Source organism: Cibotium barometz, chromosome 19 (genome assembly GCF_041138505.1).
Source record: "Cibotium barometz isolate CiBa-2024 chromosome 19, ASM4113850v1, whole genome shotgun sequence".
Taxonomy (NCBI): Eukaryota; Viridiplantae; Streptophyta; class Polypodiopsida; order Cyatheales; family Cibotiaceae; genus Cibotium; species Cibotium barometz.
The window spans coordinates 49,040,875-49,057,276 of record NC_141064.1 but is presented as its reverse complement, the minus strand read 5'-3'; the positions used below and the strand labels follow the sequence as shown (position 1 = coordinate 49,057,276).

The following is a 16,402-nucleotide window of genomic DNA, read 5'->3' as shown; positions in this document are numbered from 1 at the left end:
AGCAAAGCTCGCAAACAGAAGAACTCGGTTGGACCCATCTCTTCAAGTGTAGTAGAGCCACAGAGTTTGGTGCAGAGCTTTAGGTGGGTGTGGCTGTCATCAGGAGAAGAGCTTGGTGACTTTCCTCAAGCAGCAGCAAAGCGTGGGCAGTGGGGCGGCTGTCAAAAAAGAGCGGCAAGAAGAAAACAAAGAAAAGAAAATCTCACCCCCCTAGCAGGAGGAGGCCTCGACTATAAAACGCATCTGTGCATTTAAAAAGGGGAGCATTTGCATGAAAGTCGGGAGGGAGTGCATTTTTAACGCCTGAGATTTAAAAAGCCTCCAGTTTTCTCAAAGCGTGCTCGAGTTCGAGTTCAATGTAGTTCGCCCGAGTTCAATCTTGCGTCGGGTTTGGAACCCATGCCCTATGTAGCTGTATGAATGCTCTATTGCTACGCTACACATGTGTTTCACAGGTTTATGGGCGTATGACTTGCTTATCACCCAACCCCTGCTGTCCGAGTTCACCCCATCAAAATCGGACGAGTTTACCCCATGAAAATCGGACGACTGCTCGTGTTTCGTTTCATGCACCCAACTTCCGCGTCGTCGATGCCATGCTCCCCCTTTCTTAAATGCATCGTGCCTTTTATACTTGAGGGCTGAGGGGGAAGAGTTTAAAAAATTTAAAACACCTCCTCCCTTGACGAGCATCGTTTCCTCTCTATACCATAGGGGTGTGTGTGTGTGTGTGTGTGTGTGTGACTCTCTCTCTCTCTCTTTCATTGTGGGTTCAAGTCCCAATTTTTTCCCTTGGTGTCTTTGTGTGTGTGGAAAAGTTGTGGGACCGAGTTACCTAAGTGTAAGAAGATATGGGTGAAAGTACCATTCCTACCCTTGGAGAGTCTTGGAGTCATTTTTTGTATGTCTCTGTGTGTGTGTGTGTGTGTGTGTGTGTGTGTGTGTGTGTGGAAATGGTGTGGACCGAGAGTTACCTAAGTGTAGGAGGATATGGATGAAAGTCCCATTCTTACCCTTAGAGAGATCATTTTTTGCTCTGTATATCTCTCTTTCATTCCCTCTCTCTATGTGTGTGTGGAAACCGAGATAGCTAATTGCAAGAGGATATGGGTGAAAGTCCCATTCTTACCCTTGGAAAGTATGGGCTTCATTTCTTATGGTGTGTATGTCTCTCTCTCGCTCTCTCTAGCCTATCTCACATGCAAGCGTTTCGCATGGCATTCAGATGTTTTCACCATCCTTGCATGAGGATGCTGGAGGGGGAGCGCACTGCCACCCAACAAGGTGTTTGGACACTTGCAAGGAGGGCCTATACTTTATAACCTGGTCGCCACCTTAAGGTAGTCCCCACCCTTGTTTACATAAACGACCATAGACTGATACAAAATATCGGCAGGTTCCAGAAGCTTCGAATTCGAAGACCGGGCAGTTTCCGGAAGCTTCCAAGGCTGGAATGTAAACACAAGGAGAGCCACTGCCGACACACGTTTGATTTATTTTTTATTTTTTATTTTTTTTGGCCAGCTCTCCCAAAAACAAACTAATCCGAAGAAAATGGAAACCAAACCTTTGCTCTTTCCTAGCCCTACCAGTGTTAATGTTCTTTCTGATACCACAATTTCTCAGACACCCGCTTGCGACTCCAAATCCAACACTACCATTAATGCTGCCGCTCCGGCAGCAACAGCCATGGATCAAACCAGCAAAAACACTTCCTTGCAAGCTCATAATCCTCCCCCGTCAGACAAGAAGCAATCACCGCGACCTACTGGTTGTTCCATTATTATTACTCCCCCGGATGTATCACACATGGGTCCTCCTCCATCGATGCCCACAACCCCGCTCCCCTCCACCCCTGCGAGCAAGAATAATTCAGAAAAAACGGCAGACAATGATTGTTATGCCAGTGCGAGTAGTAACAATAATTATTCTGGTTTGCCGCCCCCTTTCCTCACCAAAACGTACGACATCGTGGACGACCCCAGTACCGATGGCGTCATCTCGTGGGCCCGCGGCGGTGGGAGCTTCGTGGTGTGGGACCCGCACGCCTTCTCCGCCCACCTCCTCCCCAAGTTCTTCAAGCACAACAACTTCTCCAGTTTCGTCCGTCAGCTCAACACCTACGTAAGTCTCGCAATCTCATCGCTAATCTCGTCTTAATTACACCTTCAATTCCATTCAAAATGGGCTGTATTCAGATCTTAGATCAGCTGAATTGGGCATAGCTCGTTTCATTTCTTTATTCCCAAACTTTGGGTCATATCATATCACATGCAGGGCTTTAGAAAAGTGGATCCAGATCGCTGGGAGTTTGCCAATGAAGGGTTTCTAAAAGGTCACAAGTACCTTTTGAAGCTCATACACAGGAGAAAATCTCATCATCAGAGTAATCTCAATGGCACGGCGTCTTGTGTCACCGAGATGGTGGGCATGTCATATGATAGTGGAGCACAATGTGAAATAATTGAAAGCATGAAGAGAGATAAAAACCTTCTCATGATGGAAGTCATCAGGCTTAGACAGCAACAGCAGTCAACCCAACAAGAGATGAAGGCCATGTCGGATCGCCTCCAGGTCACCGAACACCAACAGCACCAGATGATGGCTTTTCTAGCCAGAGCCTTGCGGAACCCAGCTTTCATGTCTCAGCTAGTGCAGGAGAATGCAAGGCGCAAGGGCCTCGCCACCATCAGGAAGAAACGCCGCCTGCCTAACCCCGCACCCACCATTGACAGCAGTGTCGATGATGCAGCAACAGAGGAGTCTTGGTCCTCCGAAACACCACACTCCTCTAAAACCACAACCAAAACAGAGGTGCAGATTTCCGGGTACGGCCATGAGGCGCTGGATGAGGACGATCCTGACAGTGACACGCTCCTCGAATTTCTCGAATCTGATGTTGATGTGGAATCAGCACATCTAGTAGCCTTCTTTCAAGGAATGGGCCATATGGCTGCAAAGCAGGACAGCACAGTGGACAAGCTGAAAGATCACACGAGGGAGAATGAGACGTCAGATTTACCTCATGCAGGGGTTGCAAACATACTCGATGCCAAGATCGGCCAAGGGCTCTCTCAGGATTCAGAGTATGGCTTTTCAGACATAGCGAAGAAGGGTGAAAAGCCCCATTCCCTTGAAGACACTGGAGCATTGGAGCCTGGAGAGGATGATGTCTTATGGGAGCAGTTAATGCTGGGTATCGAGGATCAATCAAATGCAGACGACCCCAACATCAGTCACGGCAATCACGGGGCTGACATAGAGCTGCCCTGGAGTGTATCCAATGCAGGCATGCCAGCAACGGCATGTGAAGGTGATGAATGGAAGTGGGTGGTTAGCCCACGATTGGGTCTCTAGCCCAGGAGGAGAATAAATTAGAAGTGTCCTGCCCGATTAGGGTGCATAGGCTTCTGCAGCATTAGTGAAGATGCAACTAAAAGCTAGCATTAGATGCATCCAGATTAGTTGTGTTAGTTTAGCTTATGGATAGTTTGTGGTTACATTCTCTCTATGTGTCTGTCACTTGTCGCTGTGTACAGACCATGAAGTTTATGCTTGGTGTGATCAATTCATTTTGCAGGACTGACAGCAGCGTCCATGGTCACTGTAGGATGAAGAGGATGGTAGCAGGCTTTGTGAGGCTTGCGTACTGAAGGTACATCCAACAGGTTTGCTTCTCCTGGGCTTCAGTTATGCTTGTCCATCTTATATAGGGTTACCATATCACATTCATACGAACTCTGCTGTATTTTGTATCTTTATACAGTTTTAATCAACATTAAGGAGATAATAATTGTATCATTACTATCAGTCTATGTATCACTTTCAAATGGGTACGCTGCATGTTCTCATGTAATGTTGTTATAGCTGTGAATGTAGAGAAGTGAGTAATATATAGCAGTAATCTATGGGGCACTCTTGCAGTAGTTTTTGTTACAAACTTGCATAGATATACTTCAACAGGCTGCTGTAGTTTTAGTTTTGTGTAGGTCTAGGTGTTGCTCCTTTCACAGAAGAGGTCGATTCACAAAGCAGTCTCATCATCAGTGTGTATGGTGATGGGGTATGAATTCATGTACATGTAAAGTTTTTGGTTTGCCAGTTCTGCTTGAATAGTCCCATTTAACGTCATCTTTGAGCTGGTGACTTCTCATGATGGTTCTTGTAAGGTTGCAGCTCAGGTTTTTGCCAGGTTCGCCATTGGAGAAGAAATGTGTTGTCGAGCTGATATCATTGTGTTTATACTAATTGGAGAAGAAGTGTGTTGTCGAGCTGATATCATTGTGTTTATACTAATGAGGGTTGAGGAGAGTGATTTGCAGGGAAGAATCTCAAACGGTGTCCCTGCATTTGGATACTGATAATCCATAAGGTGTAATCTCAAAGATGTTCATTTTTGTGCATTTAGATACCCCACAAGTAGTATGGTATGGGATGTATGCAACTTGAAACATAGAGATTTTGAATATGTAATTGTGGGACTTGTAATGCATATATGCCCTTTAAAATGCATGATTAGTGTTCCCTGGTTGTACCTAGGGTTTTGCTACATAGAAAGCCCATGTAGCACGTGGATTCAACAGTAATTAAAAAGCCGGATAACTATGGATTCTTTTTGGTGTGTCCTCCGGTACGGGTGTTGTTCTAATGCTGAATTCCCCAATTATCACTTTTTAGCTGCTTCGGTAATGCCTATACACAGGTGACAAGAAGAAGTTCCTCCCTCCTCTCCCCCTCTTTTGTCATTTATTCTCTTTGTCATGTGTTTTTGGAGTTGGGTGGGTGGATGGGGTGGGGGGGGGGGGGAGGGGGAGAGGGCGGGGGGTAAAGTACTAGTAATATTATATTAAATGTTGGGGTTCACATACATAGATTTCTTAAAAAAATTGAAGACAACCCTTTATGTAGATTTGAGGCCAATGAAAGTACCGCACCTCATTGTTGAAGTTCCAACTGAAAACCCTTGCTCACTGCAGCTGAATGCAACATGATAAATGGTGGTGCTTAGATTGTTGACTCCACGTACCCAAAAAAATCTCTCAACAATCTAAGCCCCACCATTTATCATGTTGCAACCCCTTGTGTGTAGTTTTGTTGGATCCCTTGTTTTGAACTCTTTACCCTCTCCCACCTCCTCCTCCCCCTCCTATGCTCGAGTAGTTAGTTATATTTCATCATTACAAAGACAAACTTACAAAGAGTGGGAATTGCAAAAGGTCTCTAAGTAGTACATTTGTTTGTTTGTTTTTTTGTCATTAGAAAAGATTAGTAGTGATGTCGAGGAGTTAACTTTCAAAATCTTTTGTATAAACCGCAGATGTTCTGAGAGATCGTCTGCATGTGCTTGGATAGGGTGCTCCTTGCCTTGACAATGGGCTGATTTGGAAGACAATGAAATGAAGTGGAAAGGTGATCATGAGGCAGTAAGGGGTAGGGAGAAGAAGGACAAGTCCTGAATTGAAGCTATTGGAGTAGATGAGGGGGCACAGAAAAGTATCAAGATGGTCACGACTAAGCTCAAGAGGTCTGCGAGAGTGCAGGCCGTGGAGAAAAAGAAAACAGAGGAGGGACAACCTAATTTAGAACCCAAGGATGGGGAGGCACATACAGATAAGTTTTATGCCTTGGAGTGAGATGCAAAGCATGGTTGATTGAATCACTACTTTATGTAAAGAGCTCTGTTTGTGTGCATGGATCTGAAGGCACCATGGACCGTGCTTGGGATGCCCATTTTGATTGGACAAGATGGAGGATTCTCTGGCGAGCAACTCTATAGCCAATAGAACTGTCTCGAAAGTAACCACCACATCCGCCAAACCAAATCCATTGTTGATGCTATGTGATACCATGATGCCGTATGAATGCATCATGAAGGGAGAAATAATGCTGCACAAAAATCATCATGCAAGTGATCTCATCACACTGATGTGAAAATGGTACTCCTTGTTAATGATACAAGCCTTTGGGGTGCTAGCAAATCCATCCAAGTGCATCTCTACATGATGATAGCTAATATGCACTGAAAAAATTTGTATCTTAATCAAAAGTTATCTATTATATCACGTAACAATCAAAGATATTTCACCTGCTCTCGAAAGTAATACTTTGATTGTATATCTTGATAAGGCGAGGACGTGTAGTTCTCAACACAGGGAAATTGCTCAGATTGCATCTCCTGAGATAACCACACCAAAGGGAAATTGTTCCAAGCATGCATGAAATTGGCAGTCTTGCCACTCGGCATAATGGGTGTGCCGTATATGAGTAGATGTGCTATCTAAAAGATGTAGTGAACAATGCATACATGGAGTATGTTTCTTTACGAGCTACAACCTCCTGAACTATCATCCACCATCGAGTTGGTGCACTACACTCATTGAGGCCAATGCACTACCTTGATGTCACTCCCATCTCCCTCAAGTGCATAGGTAGTGTTGTTAACCCCCCATATGCACCACAAGTCCCCTCAACCACACAAGGTGATGGTATAAGACATCTAGCTCGCGTGGATACAAAAGAGTATAAAATCATGCGGCTAGTAGGCCTCCCATTGTTCACACTAAGGGAATAGAACACATCTAGTAGAGCTAAAACTTCATATGGTATTGACAACAACACGCGTCATGTTGATAGGAGCAGCTCACAAACCATGGTTCGCATCGCGCAAAAGATATTTGGCCAATTCTGAGGTGAGGGTTTCCCTCCACAAGCTCGATATATAACTCAATTTGACTCACCTTAAGAAAGCAAGCCTCAATTTTGGCTCTACAACTCTCCTTTCAAAATTGCTCTAGTAGTGTCTTGTTGCTATCGTTATATAATCAAACGATTATACCTAGGAGCATGACCACTAGAAGCCTACAATACCCCAGTATCATTCACATCTAGACTTTGCCTCCTCAAGGAACCAACCACCTCTAACAATGTGTGGTGCTATGCGAAGAATGGGAGATGTAGATCTCATCGACCCTGTGGGGTCTACATATATGGCTGCTAAAATAAATAGGGCGACGAGCTGCCAATGCATCGGACGTATTCCTCTTCTTAATCGATGTGTATGAGCGATAAAAACATATTGAGGATCTCAATGTTCGCTCTCCTCTCTCGATGCTCACCAATCCCAGCAATAATCCTGCACTTGGCTAGGTCAGGATGGTCAATAAGTGATGTAAGAACAACAAATTGTGATAAGGGGGGGTAAGATACTTAAAAAAGTTATAAATGCTCTTGGACACAAGATGACGTATGGCTAGCTTGCCTATAGTGGCTCTTACATCTGCACTCACTAGAAGGAGGAGAAGGAGAACCAGAAGGCTCACATGGTTCATCCAAACCCGCCGCCGCGGAGGGGGGGGAGGGGGGCAGGGGGGGCATTAGCAGGGCAAGATGAAGGAGGCTCTTGTGGAGGAGGCGAGGGTGATGTTGGCGCACCCCAACGTTAGAGACTGCCAGTTGGCGTGTTCTTCTCTTTTCTGGTCGCGAGCTATCCTCTTCCGCTCAGCTTCAAGCGAGGAGTTTCCTATTCCTATTAGATTTATTGCTTCTACAACTTCATGAGCCTATTCTTTAAAATGCTATGAAGACTATACACCAAGCTATGATTGAATGAAATTAGCATAGAAGTGTGTGCATTTACACGAAAGGACACTCTTTTATCTTGCATTTACACGAAAGGACACTCTTTTATCTTGCATTTTTTAAATATTTTAAATCATAAAATAAGATTTTCCTTATCTAATTGGATGCTTATGGATTGTTGGATTTTTAAAATAAGAAAGGAATTTTTTTAAAAAGTATATATTTTAAAATAATATTTCATTTATAAAATAATATTTTCTTTATAAAATAATATTTCTTTTATAAAATAATATATTATTTAATTTACATATGTTATTCATTTTTAATTTAAAAAATCAAGATTTATTTTTACTTTAAAAATAAAAAAATTTGTTAAAGAAAAAAAACATACCTTAAAATTATATAGAAAAAATAGCTAAATTTTAAAAATGATATTTTTAAAAAACTAAAGGAATCCATATAGGTACTATTTTTAATTCACGTATATTTTATTTAAAAAATGATATCATAAGAGTAATTTACATACATATACATGGATTATCTATAAATTATATATATATATATATATATATATATATATATATATATATATATATATATATATATGCATGTGAAATTTTGAATGGATACACCTATGCATGGGGTGATGATGACATGGTAACTCAAGTTGATGACATGTATATGTATATATATATACATATATATATACATACATATATATATATATATATGTATATATGCATGTGAAATTTTGAATGGATACACCTATGCATGGGGTGATGATGACATGGTAACTCAAGTTGATGACATGACATGACAGATTACTGACATGGCATACACGTGTGTGGCATGTGGTATCAACTTTAAGATGATGTGGCATGTTTGTATCGTGGGTGTTTTGATGACATGAACTAATAATGTGGCAATTAGAGTGAGGTGGCAGCTCTCTCACCTTGATGAGTGTCGATGCATGTGACATGGCATCGAATGAGGTGGCATCATGTCATGTCATCAATGATGGGATGGCATAGTGAGGTGATATGCTATGTCATCGATGGCTTAATGAAGTGGCACATTAAGATAACACATTAAGGTGAAATGTGTGCCACGTGTAGGTGACATGAGATACGTGGATATGTGCTAACCACCTTAGGGGTCTCCACCTAGGCTACATTACCTAACTTGGGTTATCAAGCCTAGTTAGGCTTCGAAGGAAAGAAACTACTCAAGTAGAGCTATTTTCACATAAAATGGATGCAAATAGACATTTTCTTACTCAAATTAAACCATTTTTTTCATAGATTCATCATCTTTAGCACTACTATTTGACATAAAATTATTGCATAATCACATAAAAATGAATTTTTATAATTAATTTACTAATTGTTTTAAACTACTCTAAGACTTTGAAGTAAATTTTCAATAGAGATCTTGAAAAATCTTATTGTTAAAAATAAAATTTGACCATACGGCCACATTGTCCTCATAATTTCTTATCTTTGTGTTATTTAATAAAGTAAAAATAAGTATTTTTTTTGTAATAAAGATATGCTGTGTTAAAAAAAACTACTCTTTTTACATACTTTCAAAGCATTAGTTCAAAATAGAAATTACATGCAAAAGTTACTCAATAAATCAAGTTACGATCTCCATTACATGTTTTTTTGACATGCAAAGTGGGGATGGCATTGGAGTTAAAAAAAGAAAGTTACATTTTAATATCATACTGTCTACTACCTGGCTAAATTTAAGACAGACCATATACACTATATTCGTGACGTGGAAAATTTGGCATTTGAAAGTGTACGACTAAAGGTGTGATGTTCATTAGAAGAGCTTAATGTTAAATTTCTTGGCTAACAGGGTGATATTAACCATTTTTAGTGAAAAAATGACTATTCTTTTGCTACAAAAATATTCATTTTTTGCTACAAAAAAGCTTGGAAGGTGTACAAAAGTGAGCACCCTCATTGTGAATTCATTGTACAACCATATTAAGAGATTTTTCTAAGGCCATTTACGCAAAAGAACCAGAAACACTAGATAGAGAGGTAAAAAACAGTAAAAGGGGGGCCCTGCATACCAAGTAGCAAGCTCCTTGGCCCACTTGCTCTGGAAAGTCAAAGACGAACAATCTGAAGAGCATCATCATGCCTTGGTAGTTGTAGTGGAAAAATCCTTGGGTACTGTGGCTAAGAACTTGGTTGCTCTACTAGATGATGTTAGGATGAGAAAAATGCATAGCTCATGTGAAAAACACAGATGATGGTGGCAATAGAAAAATGGAGAGAACTCATGAGGAAAAAAATGCTAGAAAAAAAAACGCAAGTGTGAAACTTGGGCAATAGAGAAAAATGTTAGTGTGGTGGTGGGTTCACACGTGCTCAGATACTATGTTAGTATCCACAAGCTCATGGTGGGTGGAAGATATCCATGATATGAGTGTATGAGAAGATATTGTGTAAAGAGAGATGGAGATGAAGGTTCAAGCCATGGAGATGGTGCTGAGAGAGAGAGAGAGAGAGAGAGAGAGAGAGAGAGATGTGATAGCCAATAATATAGGGAGAGAGTTACACAACATAATAATGATTATATTATGATAATGTATGTACAATGCTTTATATAGACACCAAGTCCATATCTTATGTTCTCTTAATAAGAGGGTGTTCACACACCACGTGACACTAAACTCCAAAATAATAGGTTTTAAGCAGATACAACAGCCTTCATCCTTTCTAACCTTCGAAGGTTGGGAGATTTGCTCTTCCATGAAATGTATGCCTCATGCATGACAGCTCACAATGAGGTGGTGGTGTGCTTGGAGTAGTACTTCCAAGCAAGGGCAACCAAAGAGAGCTTAACTCACCGCAAGTAGAGGGCGACCAAAGAGAGCTTAACCTATGCACATAGAGGGTGACCAAGGCATCATATTCAGACAGCCTTCACGGAGCATAATGCTCAACTCCAGTGCATCTAGCATAGCCTAAGCGTAGCCCATATCAAGGCAGCAATAACATGCAACAAAGATGGCCATATCTGCAACAAAATGCGCCTAGAGTAGTAGATCAAGGTAGCACAGAGAAGGGAAGCAAACATAGCCCAAGTGGCGGCTAGATCGAGCCTGCAAATTAGAGGTTCGATTTAGCCCACAACAGTCTAGAGCTAACTATAGTCTGCTTATTGCTACGCCTATAACCATGACTGTGTGCCTCCTATCACCATCAAAATTGTGGCCTTTCACATATAAGGTGAAAATTGACTAATTATAAAATTTTCATTCATTAAAATTTAAGACTTTTGGAGATATTTGGAGATTCTGCAAAGAGATTGAGAATTTATGTAACTTGCAAATTTGGGGCTTTTCTCAAGAACATAGATTTTTACAAAAGTGGAGATCTAGCACCTGATATTTTTAGGAATTCCTCAGAGATTGAGCCTCATGCATCAAATTGAAGCCACAACATCGACAAAAAAAATGGGCTTTACAACTATTGATTTAATCAAATGCTAGTGCTCTACCTAAGCCCCCGAGCCTAAAATGATAGCCCAAGTGTCTATCACTTGGCAACGGCGTCAAAATTATAGACAATCCTTGACTTATACATAACTAGAAGATGATTTTGAAAGTTTGAAAAACTCCCCACAATGGTGCAATCCTAGATGTTCTCCAAAATATGATTATTTTATAGTCATGGGTTCTCTCCCCTGGATATCCCCCAAAATTTGATAATTTTATAGTCATGGGTTCTTTGCCCTGGAAGTCCCCCAAAATGTGAATATTTTGGATGTCTTTTCTTGTAAGCCTTGTTTTTATAAAAGGCTCAACTCCTTTTTATCTTTCTTTTCGTACTTAGAGCTAGGGGGGTTGTCTCTATGAATACTGATTTAGAGCCCAAATCATCATACTGAAGCTCTCTTTAGATGATACTCCTTCACTCTGTAGGGGGGTTTATATTGGATATTTCAAAGTCTAGTAAGTGGCCAATGGTGTATGAACACTTTAGGTGTGAAAACCCTCTTCTTAAGAGAGCATAAGATAGGGCCTTGATGCCTATATAAAGCATTGTACATAGTGGAAGTATTATCATAATACAATCATAGTTGTGCTGTGAAATGTCTCTATTGTTGGCTATCACATCTCTCTCTCTCTCTCTCTCTCTCTCTCTCTCTCTCTCTCTCTCTCTCTCTGTGAGCACCATCTCCATGGTTTGAACCTCCATCTCCATCTCTCTTTGTACAAGATCTACTCTCACATCATGGATATCTTCCACCCACCACCATAGCATGATCTTTGATTATGTGGATAACCAAAATCCACTATAGAGATCAAAGGCAAGACTTGGACACAAATCCAAAAAATGAGGGCAAAAACTTAGACATAGAGCTTTACCTTGAAAGTCGAGAAAGGTTGTGGCCATTGCCAAAGGTTGTCACTAGGGCATTGGAGAGTAGAGATTGCCCTTGAGGACCATAAGGATCTTTTGCAGATGGGGAAACTGCCTAGCCACATAGTTCACTTTCAGTACATCACTCTCACTATCAGAGTCCACTGTCTAGACTTGCAACAAAGGTTGTGGCTAGGGAATTAGAGAAGGAGAAATCGCCTTCTCCGAATAAGGATCTTTTATCGACTAGAGAAGCTAGCCCAACCATACAACACATCACTTTCATTGGCAAAAACGAGCCCATGGTCTAGACATGAAACCACCTGTAATCATAAAAAATTGGGGTAGCTAGATCAATGTGATTTTGGGAGTCTAGCCAAATGAAATAAGAATTTGGTTTTGAAGGGAAGCCCCAATATTTCATTTGAAGAGGGTAAAAATTGGACTAGCATTTTTCCCTTTATAATTTGGAAGAACACCAGTAATCCTTTTTCAAATCAACTAGTGGCGAGACCTGTCTCCAACGGGCTGAGCTAAGCACACCATTAAAAAAGACAACTTTGTGAGGAGACGACTCACCCCCATCCTCCGGACACGAGAGGTTTGGGTACCATAGAGTAGGCCTTAAATTTGAAGACAGTCATAGACATCTCTCTCTTTCTCATATTTATACATGCACACAAAATCTCTTTTTGCATATACGTACACACATACATCCATCCTTTAGGAACTAGCACACATATAAACATATATAACATATATACTTCTACAATGTCTATCCATATATATTTATGTACACACACATATAATTGAGAAAATTGAGGAGCTGCACCTTGTGTTTCATCATGTAGTATTACAGAACTAACATGATGATAAGTAGACCATGGATTCGAAAATTAAATACTCCCCCCTAGTGAATTGAGGAGCCGCACCTTGTGTTTCATCATGTAGTATTACAGAACTAACATGATGATAAGTAGACCATGGATTCGAAAATTAAATACTCCCCCCTAGTGAACTGATTATCCAATTGAGCATTTAGTGAAACAAATGCCAAGGCATTATTATAAGCGTGTATATTCTTTCTATATTCCTTAATTGCATTATCATTACCAAGTAGTAACTTAACCAATGTAGAAGAAGGATTTTCCGAAGGTAGCAAAGAGATATTCCCACTTGCACAACAATGTTTGCCCACTATTGTCCAAGCTTCCTTAACGCCTCACATTTCCAAATTAGTGTACGATAAAAAAGGCACTTATATTCAAGGGCCCCTAAAGAGTGAAGGGTACATTCTCCAAAACATACCACTATAGTTTTTGGGTGCTTAACATTCCGAGGTAATGAAAACACATGCCTTACAGAGTGGCACTGGGATTTAATACCTTTCACATCAGTAACAGCACATCAAATAGGTTGAAGATTATCAACACAACCAATCTCATATGTAGGTAGCTCATTCAAATAAAAAGAAACGGGGCCTTGTGACATATCTCTATGTGCCTGAACATTTTGATGTTCATTAATAGGTTCCTGAAGTACTGTAGCATTGGGAGTGGCTCTGTTACTCAAATCTAAGTGGATTCTACTATATAATTCTCTATGCTCCTCCTCTTCTTCAACCCTTCCAAATGTTTCAATTTCATTTCCGTTAAAGTACTCCATTAAATTAGCAACAATTTGTTATTTGTCTTTGAATGCAAGTCCTTGTGCGAACAATTACGGTGAGACACACGTGTTGTATCCAAAATTCAAAGCCGACAAACTTGACTCGAACCTAGATATATGCAGCTCCTAACCATCTTTAACTTCCTTCGGAAAACAAAATAACAAATACTAAGAAGACCAAGAGAACAAAATAGAAATAGAGATGTAAATAATTTGAGAAAATAGAAACTTCATAAATATCACCATAGTGAGCCGGATATGGAAAGTTGCAATACAATTTGCCCCTTGAGCAAAAGCATCATTACTGTCATAAAAATCTCTAGGCAACTACCCTAGTCTACAACATAACTGCTCACATTGAGTTGATTAATAGATATCTTTAGACTTAATATCTCCAAGCCTAATGTATATACTTGCTCTTTTAGAGAATCAACTTGTTCTTTACACTCCCTATTACATCCACCTAGACATTCTCCAATTTCACTATGCATATTTTCCATGAAAGACATCATGTCTAGTTGGCTAGCCTCCATGCGACCACTACCATCAAGAACACGATGGAAATGATGAGTTAACTCATCCCTTGGCGTATCTCCCCTTTGGCTGCCACTTCCACGGATCTCATCCCAAAGCGCATCTAAGTACTCGTTGCAAGCAAACTGATTTTTCTTAGTGCGCCCGCATATGTCTGCAATAGTTTGTAGTCGTTTGGAGCTTGGCTGTCCAAATGGAGTATTTGACCGAGCAAGGTGCTTTGCACCTCAAACATTCATCAACTCAAGTGGGGTACACAAAGCTACTTCGGCATTGGAAGCATCATTCGTGTGGCGGCCACTAAGGCATTGGAGCCATCATTATCATTCTGGATCTCCATTTACTGAAATCCAAAATGAATATCTTAAGGCTCTACAAACATCTCTTTATATCTTTGTCAACATATAACATAACCCTAACTATATACCAGCACTATATACAGGTAGATACCTCGTTGATAGAAAAAGTATACAATGATAACTCTTAGCTCAACAATACATATAGTTATCTCTGTAAAAGTCTAGTATTTCCAAAACCATAAAGAAAGTTCTTTACTTTTTAAGAACATTTCTCTACTATTCTAATGCTACTATAGTTTGTATATTCTCTAAAGCCATATATTCTCTGCCTAGAACTCTCTCTACAATCTTTGCTATTCTAAGGCTACTATAGTTTGTATATTCTCTAAGGCCCTTATGTTCTCTCTCTAAACCTCTCTCTACAATCTCAAAGGTAGTGGTCTAACAAAGAAAAAGTTTATAGCTTAGACAACCAAGCATATTATATCAATTTATAAACTGCACTTATATGCACAAACACAAAAGTATTAGACGTGGAAAAGATCGTAATTACATAACATTTGCCATGAAAATCATCAATATTAAAACACCCATAAGATAGAAAGAGATATAGAAAGTATTTTAATGTGGAGTCTCTCTCTCTCTCTCTCTCTCTCTCTCTCTCTCTCTCTCTCTCTCTCTCTCTCTCTCTCTCTCTCTCTTTGCTAACCAAGTATATCAACATTAAAAAATCTCTTTATCTATGCATTACATATTAACTCCGAACTCACAAAAATAGATAGAAACAAATGTACAACAATAAAACTAACCTCAAGTTAAGGAGAGAATGGTGTTCGAAAACCACCAACTTTGATGCTATCATCCTTGTGCTTGCCTCTACACAATCACACACAAACATCAAAACAATTATAATTCTTATGGTCTCTCACCCTGTCCTAGCTACACAATCACACACAAACATCAAAACAATTATAATTCTTATGGTCTCTCTATTTTTCTCACCCTGTCCTAGCTATGTTTCACATCAAATACACAAAAAAAAGGGCAAAGTAGCTATATGTAGACATCAATCAATAATCTTCAAGATTATTACATTATCTTTACTAATTTCCTTAACAGAATGCACTTCAGTATTTCCTTAACAGATTGCACTTCAGTATTTCCCTAAAAATGAACCGCTTTTCCTCGTAGCTACTACATCTGCTAACCACAATGTAAAAGCCATCGACTAATCCCAATGCCTCTTTGATTAAGAGGAGCTTGAGATTGTCATCTAGCCTATAGGGGTCTAAGAATATATAAATATCATCCCATCCATCAAATCCAAGAACTTTTCATTTTGGGCTAGGTTGGTATCCAAAAAAACCCAATTGTGGCTCCTCGAAGAAGATTGTACATGACAATTTATTATTGTCATAGGTCAACTTTAGAATGTCTAATGCCATGTTCTGTATTAAAAAATAATCAAACTATATATTAATAACAATCATGAAAAGAATGAGACAGACAAATATTCTATTTTATTTTTAAAAAACATACATATAAGTAAGTTGATGCATGACTACTATGTGCAAGTGTATGAATCATAATTGTAACTACTATATTTATGTGCATGGGTGTAAGAATCATGATTGTATCTACTATATGCGTGTCCATGGGTGTAAACAACATAATTGTAACTACTATGTGTGTGTACATGTGTGTTTCAATTTGTACATATGGGTGCTTTCCCTTTAGTGTGTGTACATGTGTGTTTGAATAAATACATGTAAGTCCTTCTATTTTTCTCCATGGATGTGTGTATGTGTGTGTGTGAGAGAGAGAGAGCACTTCTTCATTATTTACAACATGTGTATTCTTATCCCTTTCTTGGTGGGTGTTGGTGTGTGTGTGTGTGTGTGTGTGTGTGAGAGAGAGAGAGAGAGAGAGAGAGAGAGA

General features: G+C 39.9%; 1 protein-coding gene across 12 annotated transcripts; it reads left to right on the top strand.

The window, feature by feature from the left end:
* The first annotated feature begins 1,503 nt into the window (after window positions 1-1,503).
* On the top strand, window positions 1,504-6,092 carry LOC147628701 (heat stress transcription factor A-2b-like). 12 transcript variants are annotated; one of them, XR_015268172.1, is made up of 5 exons: window positions 1,505-2,124; window positions 2,278-3,313; window positions 3,581-3,668; window positions 3,990-4,372; window positions 4,540-4,671. XR_015268172.1 is itself a non-coding variant. In XM_086813929.1 (4 exons), the coding sequence occupies exons 1-3, from the start codon at window positions 1,555-1,557 to the stop codon at window positions 3,613-3,615; spliced, it is 1,641 nt and encodes a 546-aa protein (XP_086670055.1). In that variant the 5' UTR covers window positions 1,504-1,554; the 3' UTR covers window positions 3,616-3,655; window positions 5,318-6,092. The 12 variants fall into 12 exon arrangements, 2 of the variants coding, with proteins under 2 accessions (XP_086670055.1, XP_086670054.1); XR_015268174.1 differs by lacking the exons at window positions 3,990-4,372; window positions 4,540-4,671 and adding an exon at window positions 5,353-6,092 and having other exon boundaries at window positions 1,504-2,124; XR_015268173.1 differs by lacking the exons at window positions 3,990-4,372; window positions 4,540-4,671 and adding an exon at window positions 5,318-6,092 and having other exon boundaries at window positions 1,504-2,124.
* The last annotated feature ends 10,310 nt before the right edge of the window (window positions 6,093-16,402 follow it).

What these genes read in the sequence shown, in the direction of transcription:
- LOC147628701 (XM_086813929.1), top strand. Translation starts at nt 1,555, where the DNA reads ATGGAAACCAAACCTTTGCTCTTTCCTAGCCCTACCAGTGTTAATGTT. An exon ending in TCCGTCAGCTCAACACCTAC is followed by an intron (nt 2,125 to 2,277) that starts GTAAGTCTCGCA and finishes TATCACATGCAG; the next exon opens with GGCTTTAGAAAAGTGGATCC. An exon ending in GCCAGCAACGGCATGTGAAG is followed by an intron (nt 3,314 to 3,580) that starts GTGATGAATGGA and finishes TTCATTTTGCAG; the next exon opens with GACTGACAGCAGCGTCCATG.